Source organism: Cupressus sempervirens, chromosome 11, assembly GCF_028749045.1.
Source record: "Cupressus sempervirens isolate cs-2001-9-10 chromosome 11, ASM2874904v1, whole genome shotgun sequence".
NCBI classification, from domain to species: Eukaryota; Viridiplantae; Streptophyta; class Pinopsida; order Cupressales; family Cupressaceae; genus Cupressus; species Cupressus sempervirens.
In genome coordinates, this window is record NC_143128.1 from 850,633,630 (window position 1) to 850,647,818 (window position 14,189).

At 33.7% G+C, this 14,189-nt stretch overlaps 1 protein-coding gene across 1 annotated transcript in view; it reads right to left on the minus strand.

The window, feature by feature from the left end:
- LRS1 (Transducin/WD40 repeat-like superfamily protein) overlaps positions 1-14,189 on the minus strand; it is a 135,379-nt gene that overhangs the window by 36,972 nt on the left and 84,218 nt on the right. Inside the window, exons 9-10 of the mRNA XM_089811427.1 lie at positions 10,916-11,036; positions 10,540-10,776 (exon numbers count right to left, since the gene is read on the minus strand). Coding sequence (XP_089667553.1) covers positions 10,540-10,776; positions 10,916-11,036 — 358 coding nt within the window. The remainder of the gene's footprint in view (positions 1-10,539; positions 10,777-10,915; positions 11,037-14,189) is intronic.

Here is a 14,189-nt window from a genome sequence, read left to right on the forward strand (position 1 = left end):
AGATTGCTTACTCCTATAATCAAGCCTCCAAATTACTGTTCTTTCAACCAATCATTCACAATGTCCTCCTTAAGCATATTATTAACAAATGTAATCATAGAGTCTTTAGGGATACTTACCTCGGCATGTTGCTCATACTTTATACCTGTATCAAATACATTATCCTTATGAGCAATACTTACTAACTCTGTTTCATCAATGCAATCTTTCGCATTTGATTTTTGTTTAGCTTTTGAGAAATCCACATGTGCGTTTTGTTGCTCATTATATATAAAATCCTTTGAACAACAAAGAGGCTTTGAAGACTACTCACATTCAAAAACTATTACTCCTCTTTTATCGAAAATCTGATCAGATATCACAGTTGGAGAATTTTCAGAATCACTCTCGTATGATTGTACTTGCTGATCATAAGATGAAATAATACATATTTCATCTTCTAGTTGCACATCATGAGTTTTATCCACTTCAAAACTATCATCAGGCGTGCTATCTTCATCATGATGCTGATGGAAATGATTGCAAAGAAAATTCTTTTCAAGAAATGAATTTAAGAACATAGAGACCTCAACAATATCTTTACGAGAACTTTCATCTGAAACCTCTTCATATTCATATGTTGTACTTTGCTCTATTTCAACTTCACAAAATATTTTGTTAGGGTTCACTATCACTTCACCACATAAGAGGTTTGAAATGATTTTGAAATCATTCTCGAATGCACTTTCCTCCTCTTCCCGAATGCTCACATTTTCCTCAAGGTCCAAAATTGTCTAAGAGCTAAATTCATCTTTCCCTTGTGCTCATCATATATTGGATCTGAAAATTCTTTGAAATTGTATCCAAATAGATCTCTCTCCGTACTTAGACCACAATGCACATCTTCAACAAATATGTCATCCTAAGAACTGTAAGCTCCTTCTGGTTCATTGGCTTCCTTCTCACGAAAGTAATAAGGATTTGACAAGATGAATGGATTTTCTTCTTCATTGAATGTTTCAAAGGACATTTTTGTTGTCTCACTGATATGTTTTTCTTTGTGTATTAGAAGAAAATTTTGACCACATTTTTCAATATACTTTTGATATTCCATGTCTAACAAGGTTGAAATCTCATCCACACTCAGAGAATCCGCTTCATCATTTCCAAATTCTTCACAATCCAATTCCTTACCGGTCTCATCATGATTGGATTCTTCTTCGATTGGATCCAAAATATCTTCTACATTCGAATCCGAAACATCATTATGTTCTTGTTTTACTTTAGCATCCTTTTCTTCATCTTTAATAGCTTCATCCCATATTTGAAGAAGAAGCTTTACATTAGGGTCCTTTGGCGAGATTCTCAACTTAACAATCTTGTTTAGAAATTCCATGTAAGCAGGTTTGAGGTTCAACGGAATCTCATGATAAGTGTTCATCGTCCTCAAAAACAAATGTGTTGAAGTCTCACCCTCATACCTTTCCAAATTGAAAAAGGTATCAAATGGAGACATGTCACGATCCTCTTCAATATTGCGATTCTGATCTTCATTTTGTTCATAACACATCTCTTCTTCATGGCTCACATCATGAAATACAGCAAGGAACCACACCTTCAATTCCCTCCATAATAAAATACTCTGTGTTGGCAATAAGTCAAAAGCTTCCTTTGCAAAATCTTTCAAGGTTCTAAGAAAAAGCCTCATTGCATGACTTTCCAAATCCACCTTGTATGCATGTAAGAATCCGTAGAAAGCATTCAAATGATTGAGAGCACATTCACTGCCATCTCCATAGAATTTGGGAGTGATAAGTGAGAGTTTTAAATATAAATCATTAGGATCATATTTGAATCTTCCCAGGTCCAGTGGTTTATCTTCATGGCTCCCATCATGAAATACAGCAAGGAACCACACCTTCAATTCCCTCAATGATAAAATACTCTGTGTTGGCAATAAGTCAAAAGCTTCTTTTGCAAAATCTTTCAAGGTTCTGAGAAAAAGCCTCATTGCGTGACTTTCCAAATCCACCTTGTATGCATGTAAGAATCCGTAGAAAGCATTCAAATGATTGAGAACACATTCACTGCCATCTCCATAGAATTTGGGAGTGATAAGTGAGAGTTTGAAATATAACTCATTAGGATCATATTTGAATCTTCCCAGGTCCAGTGGTCTATCTTCACTTGGAAGATATTGTTTCATTTTCATTGGTTGGAACATTTTGCAATAACAATGTCCGCTCTTTCCAGAATAAGAAAAGTACATCTCTTTGAGTCACTTCCCTCAAAAGAGTCACTAATGATCTGGGCACTCCTTTTGTTAAAGTACCAATCAAAATACAATAGAGTCACCACCTCCAAATGGAGGAAATGAATAATCTTCAAGAATCTGAGTTCTTCCTTCCAACAAAGTATTCCTCACCAAAGATTGAATCTGTAGAAAAAGCTTAAAGAAAAACATACAATGCTTCTACAAGATCAAATCTTCATAAAGCAATTTAAGATTTATAAAATAATTCTGAGTTTGAAATCTTCTAGGAAATTAAATGAATTGTAAAAAACTTATCAATTTTAAATTTTAAATATATCAAAATGTTCTAGCAAATTAAATAGAATCTAACTTACTAGTCTAAAATCAAAAACTCTTAGGTCCTGTTTGGTTGCAAGAATTGGGCAGGAATAGGAAAATCTAAATACCCGAATTCGCCAATTTGACGTTTGTTTGCAAAATACAAAATTGGAATTAGAATTCACCTATCCTAATTTGACCCCAAAATTAGTGTAGTGGAATTCTTAAAAAAAGATCGAATAAGAATAGCTTATTCTTATTCCAATTTTTAATAAATCCAATTTAATGGGTTGTCAAGTCCGTGACTTTGCCGTTTGATTGTATTTTGTCACTCAAATGCATTTTTGGACTATTTTCTTTGTTCATCATAAGATATAAACTAGGTCAGCATTATTTAACATTTAATATGTGTGTTTTTTAAATAACAAAAAAGACTAATATCAAATTTGATATCTTTTTTTAAACTTTCATAAAATTATCTTTACAAATAAATCTTGTGTTTAGTCTGATAATTAAAACTATGGTGAAAGAGCATTTAAATATCATATTAATAATCTCTACTTATTTGTATTTATTGTTTTCTTTAATACATTTAAAAATAAAATGATTTTAGTTTTGATCTTATACTCATTAAAATAATTTGATTTAATTTAGAATTAAATTTATAATATACAATATAATATGTCCTTTGAATTTCGATGAATTTCAAAGGTTGTGGTATATCTTTCACTTATAAAGCTAATTTAAAAAATAAAATAAAGGCTAATTAAAATAATTTGGCTTTTTTTAAAATTAATAGAAAACGAGTTTTATAAATAAAAAATCTTATTTATTTAAAATATTACCAAACTAAAAAAATAAATTTAATTATTAAATTTTTAAAACAAAACTTATTCCAATTCCTATTTTGATTGTTGCAACCAAACATAGAATATGCACATTTCGACTCCTCTTCCAGGTAAACCAAACAGATCCAAATGATATTCCAGAACTTGTTTTAAGAATGCGCGAACACCAGAGAAAAACTTATTCCAGCATAGATGAATGCAACATTCGGCAATTCTTGCAACCAAACAGGCCCTTAGGGTTTGTTTTGCAACTCTCCCAAGTAGAGTCGACAATCTGTTGGTTCTCAAAACCACAGATTGGAATCCTACGAGTCTTGCCAACTCGATGCTAGGATATCCAACCGGTTATGGCCAACTTGATGGGATTAATCAATGCGATCCAAATCCCCGGTGCTTTTGGCTTTTGCAAAACCAAGGCAAGTGTACTTGATACTGGACAGCCTTCTTAAATCCAAGATGCTTAAAGCAAATTCGTTAGAACACGAATACAAATATTTATTTCCAAATGACAAGAATTATAGAAAATTTCAAATTTGCAAATTGTCAATTAAGAATCAAAGTAAATGATTGTATGAATGTTTTTAAAATAAGTATAAATTAATGCAACAAATGAATATATTCTCTTCAACGGAAACATATGAAATAATTGAAAAGTTTCTGCAAATCTTGGTATTTAATCAAACTTAGTTAATAATTTCTTTATGCTTGTTGTAAATAACCTTCAATGTTCACTCTTGAATGAATTGAGAGATATAGTTCTGAAAATGTTTTCCACTTCTTCAAGTTGTATTAAGGCAGTATTGATTTAAGGAGAAAACTTATGTTTCTTGTGTGTCCTTAGACTTCAATCATGCCCTTATTAAATATGGAGATCAAGGGGCATATCCTTACAAAAGGACATGTCATTTCCAAAGTCTACTATGTCTAATCCCTTAAAGTCGGCGACTTTCTATGCAAAGCAAGTTTAATACTAAACTAACAAAAGGTGATTAGTATTAGAACTAAACTAATACTCAAAGATAGGCGCCGATATCCTTAAGAGGATAATACAAAGACTTTAGATCAATATATATATAGCAAGATCAGATCAGACTGATCTGTTATCAGAATAGCATGATTAAAAGTTACGAAATTAACACTCTCTCTTAACTTGATAATCATACTGAGAGATATCACATCTAGCAACATCAATAAAGATGAACAAGCGAGGATTGATACTCTATATATATCTGAATCTTCTTAGCATGCGGTATCATTGAACACATGATACAATGTCATATTACTAAACCTGTGATATGACAAATCGTTGCTACTAGTGATAACAATATTGCAAAGAATACAATATATGGGATAAATCCAGAGAATAATTGAATTCTTCATTTATCCAAGTTATAACTCATAGGTACTGGTATTCCTATATTACAACACGATCCTGACTTAAGATCTACCAAAATACAGGATAAACTCCAAAGAATAAAATTCTTCCTTTATCCAAATTGCGACTCATAGACATAGCAATGTCTACATCACAATGCGATCTTGAACTCATCTAGATCTTACAGTAGAACTCTACTGTTTAGCACATTATCTAAGAGATCATCATCTCTCATAATGTTGTTCATACAAGTGTTCATTATCTCAGAGATCGTCACCTCTACAATAATGAATACAAATAGTGAAGCCCATAGCAGTCAATAGCCTGACAATAAAATTATTTTATTAATAATTTTAAAGAATACAAATGAATTACAATTCAACCATACCAAGTCTTTTCTTAAAGTGATCATCTTCACTCGAGAGAGAGGTTTGGTGAGAATATTTGTTGTCTGATCTACAATGCAAATGTATTCTAATTTTACAATATACCTATCTACCATATCTCTTTCATAATGGTAAGGAATTTTGATATGCTTGGACCTGTCATGGAAAACTAGATTCACCGAAAGCTTGATGGAACTCTGATTATCACAATGAATAATCGTAGGATTCATGGCTTCGCCAAGTAATCCCACAAGTAACTTTCTAAGCCAAACTGCTTCCAGAGAGGCCATCACTACTACAATGTATTCGACTTCTGTGGAACATTGTGCTACTGAAGACTATTTTCTGCATATCCAAAATATCATTGCTGATCCTAAACTGAAACAACCTCTTGAAGTACTTTTTCTATCCTTAACACTTCCACCCCAATTTGAGTCTATGAATCCATGTTAATCCAAGTCAACTTTCTCATATTTGAGCCCAAGGTTAAGATTGCCTTGTAAGTATCTCATAATGTGCTTGACTACAACTAGGTGAATCTCCTTTGACTCACACATAAACTGACTTAAGGCGTTAACAGCACAGTAAATATCAGGTCTTGTATTTACCAAATACATAAGAGACCCAATCATCTGTCTATAGAGAGTAAAATCTATGGAAGGTGATGTTGTTGCTGCTTCTTTAAGTTTATGTAAATTAGTATCCATTGGAGAAGACATAGACTTGCAGTTCCAAATTCCAAATCTCTTCAAGATATCTAATGTATACTTCCCTTGATTAAGTATAATGTTGTTAGAATTTTGCCTAACTTCCAGTCCTAGGAAGTAATGAAGGAGTCCTAAATCTTTCATCTCAAATTCTCTGATTAGATCTTTCTTGCATTGATCTATGAGATGATCATCACCTATTATTAGTAAATCATCAACATACAGTATCAAAATTACCATATCATCTTTATCCCTTTTATAATATAGATTTGGATCAACTTCATTTTTGGAGAATCCTAAGTTGGTGAGATACTTATCAATTCTTTCATACCAAGCCCTTGGAGCCTATTTAAGCCCATAGAGAGCTTTCTTGAGCCTGCAAACAAAAACGTTAGGATCATGAGTTTCAAATCCTTCAAGTAGCTCCAAATATACCTCTTCTATAATCTTTCTATTCAAGAATGTTTTTTTTACATCCATTTGATGTACTTTCCATCCTTTCAATGCTGCAATAGCTAGAACTGCTCTTACAAAGGTATATCTGGCAACAGGAGCAAAGATTTCTTCATAATCAATCCCTTCTTTCTGAGAGAATCCTCTAGCTACAAATCTAGCTTTATATTTTTCAATGCTACCATTTATAGCATGCTTTATTTTAAATATCCATTTGGAAGAGACGACAAAGTTTCCTTTAGGTCTTGGAACAATTTCCCAAACATCATTTTTTATAATAGATTAGTATTCTTCTGTCATAGCTTCTTTCCAAACTGTATGTTTAATAGCATCTGAAGTATTGGTTGGTTCTGATTTAGACAAATCATTCATGTTTGTCGTATAACTAGAAAATCTTTTGAGTCTTTTGCTTTCTCTGACTGTTCCAGAAGGTGCAGCAAAGTCTTGTGCTTCCTCTACTGTTTGAATGGCCCAAAGTGGCCTCTTCTTTGAATTTTGAGTTTCTTCAAGATTAAGGTTTTGAATTTCATCTTCAATTTCTTCCATGTTCTCCCTTTGAGACTCAAACTCAGTGTTTCTTTCAAAACTAGGTAAAGAAAAGGGTTCTTCAAAACTTAGGGCACTTTTGAATGCTAAATCTTCTTCAAAAATTACATCCCTACTAAGTTCAACATTTTTCTATCCAAGTATGAAAATCCTATATGCTTTAGATGTTTCACTATACCCTACCAAAATACCTTTCCTCTTGGAGGGTTCTAATTTAGTTCTCTTTTCCTTTGGAACATGGATATATACAGGGTACCCAAAAATCCTAAGATGACTTATATTGGGTTTAACTTTAGTAAAGACTGCTTCAGGAGTTTTATCTCTAAGGTAAGAGTGAGGGCTTTTGTTTTGAATATAGACAGCAATACAAGAGGCTTCTGCCCAAAGATAATATTCTAGATTTTAATCAAATATCACAGCTCTAGCAATTTCCATAATTGTTCTATTCTTCCTTTCTACTACCCCGTTTTGTTGTGGGTTATAAGGAATGGTATACTCCCTCTTAATTCCTATTTCTTTACAAAACCTTTTAAATAAATCCGAGGTGTATTCCCCTCCATTATCAATTCTTAGAGTTTTGATTTTATGTCCTGATAATTTTTCAGTTAAGGTTTTAAATTCCTTAAATCTCTTTAGGATTTCTTCCGATTCTTTGCATTTTAGGAAGTAAATCCAAGTTCTCCTAGAAAAGTCATCTATAAACAGAATATAGTACCAGAAAATAGATTCGAAAACAATTAAATATTTATCAATATCTATGATATTCAATTTTAAAATGCTGTAAGTGATCCTGTCCACTTATCTATCATATAAATTATTTATAAAATTAAACTAATAATTATAAAGGAGGAAACTATATAATATTTTAACTCTAAAGCTTCATGCAAATAAAATAAAATAAATATTTCTTACCAATCATACCAGAAATAAAATTGTACTGGAGAGACTCCTTATGGATGGTCCATCCAATGCAGTTTGACTCACAAATCGCATATAACTATATTTATTCAATAATGTAGAATTCACGAGCTTAGTTCAAAAATTTATTCATTTGCCAATGAACGAATATAATACAGCAAATGCGCGTGCATATTTGGGAATTGTATATGAATATGAACTCTCTCTATGTTTGATTTTACATCATATATTTTATAGTGGACGGAGAGGTATGTTCTCAACCATCGCACTTCTTCTACATACCTAATTTCAACTTTAATAACTATAACTGCTTTAGTTATTCAATTTTGCAATCGTTTTGAAATGTATAACAACTCTGCAGAACTACACAAGCGAATAATTTATTTAACAAAATGGATGGAACTCTCTCAAAATTGCCGTGAATAATTTGTCATATATTATCGACGCCTTCCAAAGTTGTTCTTTAAAACACCTTCCCCGATTTCTCCAGAATAAAGCCACGACATTATTTACCAAAACCTGATTTGCGTGCAATTCTATTCTTTTCGCAGGGATTTTTGAACAGGCTTTTACTCTCCAGTCCGTCAAACTGCAATCATGATCGTCAATTCATACTATTGTAAACTCTCCTTGTTCCATGTGAGTACCTGGTTGAACACAAAAATTGTTGGATATATTTACATAATAATCAAGGAGTGAAATCATTGCTCATAAGCCATTAAGGAAGATGGCGATAGAGATTTCCACCACTCCACACGAAAGAAATTCATGGAGTCTCTTGAAGGTACATAGTCTGATTACATATTCTGATTTTGATACTAGCGTTGAAAATATCCTAGGAATTCTGAACATGGCTCTCACAAATGATTCATTTACTGCTAGTACTTTGTGTGGGAGTTGGAATTGGTGCTGTTATATTGAATTGAAGTTTCATCTCCATCTATCTTCAACATTCATGTATTAATAACTTCCTGAGCAACTGTTCTATGATTCCATATTTGACTATACATGGAAGATGATCCTTTGATGCCTGCTGGTTGTAGTATATAAATCCCTGAATATAATTGTCCTGAAGCCACTGACCGGGAGTCAGAAGTCAATGATGTTCATTACTGTAAAGGTGGACTACACTTTCCAGAAAAAATATTTTCCGATCGGTATTCTTCTGTTGTTTCCTCCAATTCCATGCAACTTACTTGGGCTCATAATCATTTTTATCATTGATGCTTTCAGAAAAACTTCTTCCATTGATGACTAGGCCCAGGCTTAAAAATTACTATCAGAAATGTTGCTGTTGTCTTTGTAAATCCCCAACGGGATTCATTACTGATGTATCCAACTGTTTTCCTCCTTTTGAGCCTAGCCCTCATTGTTGCCATTACACTTTCTGATTGCCGAATGGAAGCTCTGAAATTATCTATAAGATTAATAACATCCAACCTAGCATATTTTTTGTAAAAAATAGGATTTTGAATTGGTATGAATCAGTAAAATATGGTAAATCCTAATCCTCGAGTCATGATATATGATCTTCTAACATTATTATATTAGAGATGGGTAGTAGAAAATGGAGGCTCTAATTTTAAAAATTTAGGCTCCATCAGGGCTATTCCACTGAAAGATGGAAGATTATGAGGTCTTCAAACCAGAATACAATATGTTACAAATTCATGAAACAAAAATTGAAGAAGCTTACCTCAAAACGTTATGAGGACAATTACTTATTTACCCAGCTCTGCTCTGCCAAGTTATTATACTACACATTCACTGATAGAATCTTCAAAGGTCATGCAAAAGATTTACATACCATCATATACACCATCATAGCGAACAATGTATGTAAATGATAGAAGTTAAGCATATGCATGAAAGGGATTCAGGCTAACTTTACAAAATGATTTAGAATCGCTAAAACATCAACTGTATGAACCACAGGAATTAATCAAAACAGCATCATTTTCTGCATTGCAACCACAACACTTTAAGTTTATTCAATAAGCTCAATCTAAATGGGTGAATTATGAGAACAAGCAAGCACTAAAACACGTCAAGCATTCACCAAACTTCAATGAAAACTCTTTTGTCTCAGTAGCTCATAGCAACAATCTCAGAAATCCTCCTCTTACAAAGGAGAAGTGAGGCCTTTACGTAGGTCCTCTATTACAACGGGTGCCCCATATGAAAACAATAACCGATGGCCTAGATCGTGCTACAACCACCCAAATTAGGTTTAGGGAAAAGAAAAAGGAATCTACATTAATGCATGATGGAATCCACTACTGTAATGGGTAATAATACCCACTACACATTCTTGCTCGGGAAGAGAGTGGGGTCCAATAAATGACCACTAAGCACACATCCACTATGCATTAAATGCATCCATCCTTGACTCCGCCACTTGAAGGCATGGACTCAATCCAACACTGTCTCCAACTCTTTTGTCCTGATGCTTGGTGCTGATTCCTGTTTGAACTCCAGAACTATATAATAAAGGCCATATACAGTTTTTGCAAGAAAAAGTACACAAAATAAACAAGAAGCAGAAAAACAGTATGAACAAAATTGGCAACTTGATGAATGAGGCCAACAGAAAATTTCTTGCATGTTACATTAGACACTGATTTAATTAAGAGTCACATCAATACAGGAAGAAAAGAAGAAATGCTACAGAAAACAAGAAAAGCAAATATATAATCAAAAAAAGAAGCTGAAGACCACAAAGCTTTGCTAAATGACAATTCACTAAGTTACTTACAAGTGATGATCCTTCCAAACATGCTCTTGCCCTTGTAAAGGATAAATTTCCTGCCAGAAAAGCTCCGCCCCTTTGAAAAATCTTATGTGGATTCCGCACCTCAGCTGGCCATTTGTGTATAGAAGAATCTGTTGTTGCGACCCATATCCAGTCATCCTGTAGCATCAATCGTAGAAGAGGATGCTTCTCCGTACAAAGCAGCAAACTCTCTCTAGTTGTCAAATCTGTGAGGTATAACTGAAGTTGAACAATCAAATGAAAATTAGATTGAGTCTAAAAATGAAGATGCTCACTTAATTCCTTTAAGCAACTCTAGAGCAAGAAGAGTTTTGAAGTCATTGAGATTCTTCTCCGCTAGAATATGAACAAAACTTACCGATAGGTCTCTCCCACCACTGTACACATGACTGAAATTTGGTGTACTTGCAAGTGCCCAAACAGAGTCAGTATGCACAGCATATGAATGTACACAACGCTGCTGACCAAGATCCCAGAGCCTGCATCAGATGATGATCATTAAAACAATAATCAAATATAAAAGGTATTTTTTTTTTTTTTTAAATTAAATAATTTATGAAGTATGCAACTTTCCTGACAAGCGTGCACATATGAGCAAATTTCCTGAAAAGGGGTGCACATATGATATAATGCATTGTGTGTGTGTGCGCGCGCATGTGCATTGAGTAATTCTTTTTCTTCAAATTCAAACTAAACAGAGGTGGTGACAATCTCATCCCCCGAAATAATGTTGTCATTAAAAAATATCAATTTAACAAAGGCAACATTATCAGAAGCCGTATCTTACAAAACATTACAAATATCTGGACATCCATGACTTAGAACCATGCAGCATACTACACTCTAAGAGGCTTTAACGCTGCTACTTCCTCAAGACACCCTTGAATTCACCTATTTAAATGAGTTGTATTCTAAAAGACTCTGAAGTGAGATGTATGGACCATCGGCCAAGTTTCGCAGCTTTATAACTTGCATTTTTAAAACGTGGTTTTTCTAGCTATATTGAATGTAATAGTATTTGAATAAACCTTACCAAACAACTGCATTGTCTGCATGTTGTTTTTCCAACAGTTTCCTTAGATGTTCAAGGTTCCAGTCTATAATGATACACATTATCTAGCCTAGGTAATGTTTGAAGATGAATATATATAAGGGGTACTGAACCTGGGCATTTCCTCCTGGATCCTCTATTATTCTGTTGATCTAGATTCCAGAAAATTTGATCTTTTTCTATATTTATGAACTCAAAACTCATGGAGTAACAGCACCTCCACAACCACCTAAAACCCAATAGCTGGGCCACTACCCTAGTTAAACTCATAGTGAAAGGATAACTAATAATTGATATTGTTACCATAAGCATTTCCACTCTCAAAAATTGATCTTGGGGGGCACTGAGTTACGATCTATACATTTTAGAAGCCAAATAATGAAGGGGATAAATTTCATAATTATAAAAAATTATATTAGAAATTATTAAGGAAGATGGCCCCTTTTTAATCTTATTAATTTTTAAATTTATATTCTAAAATAATTTATTTTTTTAATTTTGAAGGGGACATAGAAGAAATTATGAAGGAAGGTGACACCTTTTTTATCTTATTAATTTTTTTTATTTTATGTTCTGAAATTATTATTTCTAATAAGAATGAGTCATTTTAGATCAAAATCATATCAGTTTCTTCTCCCTTCTAGTTGATGGCCACCAATTGATCCATAACACCTTTTCTGTTCAACAAGCACTGCTCATGTGAGCCTCACTATTACAGTTTGGGGAGAAAAGTAGGTCTCCACATAGAAGGTGTGCCTCTAATCAAAAGCTGGTAGTTTTCCCTTCACTTTGTCCAAAATTTGGAAGCAAGTCCACAACATTGAAACCTCTGACAACATTCATATGTTACCAAGTGTTTTGAGTCAGTATTACAAAAACCGGACTTAACTCAGGCTGAGTAAGCTGATTTTTTACCCGTACTCAAACTCAGGGCACAGACTAGGCAAAGACTCAACAAGTTGTAAAACTCAAGAAGTTCAAATATTTTGAAGGATTTAAAACATGTTTCATGCACCGTCTAGTAAATTAAACTTAAAGATGCACTAACCTCATCAAATAGAAGCTACTTCATCACATACACAAGTGTACATTAATGCCATAAATATAAACACAAATTTTAGCTTGAGGAAATAACACATTTAAATAATAATAAAATGTCAAATGTGACAAACTCATGGAATATGAAATCTCCGGCATCAAAACAAATATCAAAACAAAAAATATAAATCTAAGGCTCAAAGGAACTGCATTAGTCATCCCAAAATCATGGCAAGTCATGAATCGACATCAGAGATAGGTCATGGACGATGGTCTAGCCAGGATTTGTTTGTCACAGTGACTGGTGTAAATATTTAAATGTGGAAATTTTTATTAAAAAAATTCTCGATGCCTTCAAGACTGCATGTTTTGTCAAGCTCATTAACAAAGAGGAACCATTATGTAAGAATATTTATCGTTATGTTCTAGTTTGACCTTGGCTAGGATAGTAATATATTGGACTATTCAATGAGTTGCCTATGCAGGGCGTTATTAACACATTGTTTTCATTATGAAAATGGCATTTCTTGCCAACTATGACTTGAATTCAACAATAAAAGGACAGTATCATGCCAACTGTCTATGGCAGTCCTTGTATACTAAACAAGTCATCCAGTATAAGCAAGAAAATCCTTGATTGTGGCTTGGACTGTGAAGGTGCAGAGTTTTGCAACAAAGGATATGTATTTTTTAGATTTTATGATCATGATTCATCATCAACCTGTCGCTTGGATGTATAGTTTGATGGAGATTCGAGGGCAACACCCTGGTCTCTGGTTTTGAAGGTGTTCATTTGGTTCTGAAGAAACAAAAGTAGATTTTGGAAAAGGCCCAAACCCTTTAAACAAGAACAAAAGGTGATCATTGAAGAATCATGTTCATCAAACAAAAACAACCATCCCTGAGAAGGGAAAAATTGACAGCAACAAACGGATTGCACAATAACAACACCAAGCTTACAGCTAGCAGGGTGATAAAGCTATCCCACCATCCCAATAACTATGGATAGGGATCTCCATACCCCTATAGGTGCATCTAGCCATACGGGACACAAACTGATCCCGTTTTTGGTGAAGTGGGAGGAAAACAAGGTGAAAGAACTCCTTCAAGAAGCTTCCAGCATTCCATTCCTCCAGAAATTCCAATTGATCCTCCATTGCCTCACTAGTCAAGTCAATAGCAATGCACCCTCCTGCCTCATATGGTTCCTTGTCTTTGACTTGGGTACTTTTGGGTATTCAACTTCTTTCCTTTTTAAAATGGTACACTGATGCAATGATATGCTATCTGCACAGTTTTAATGGCGCTTCTGCTGAAAAAGATGATCTTATTCAAAAAGGCCTCCAAATCCCCATTGTTTCTCAATCGTACTTAACCAGAAGTCTAACCCTTCTATATCTGTCCTAATCTAACAGACATCCTTGAGGATGTTCCAATTATCCATTTTGAATTCAACTTACATCAAATTGGGATTGTCCGCAATTACGCCATCAATTTAGTTGGCACAACCTAATTTTTAATCTCCTGTTTGCCTTCAAAAACC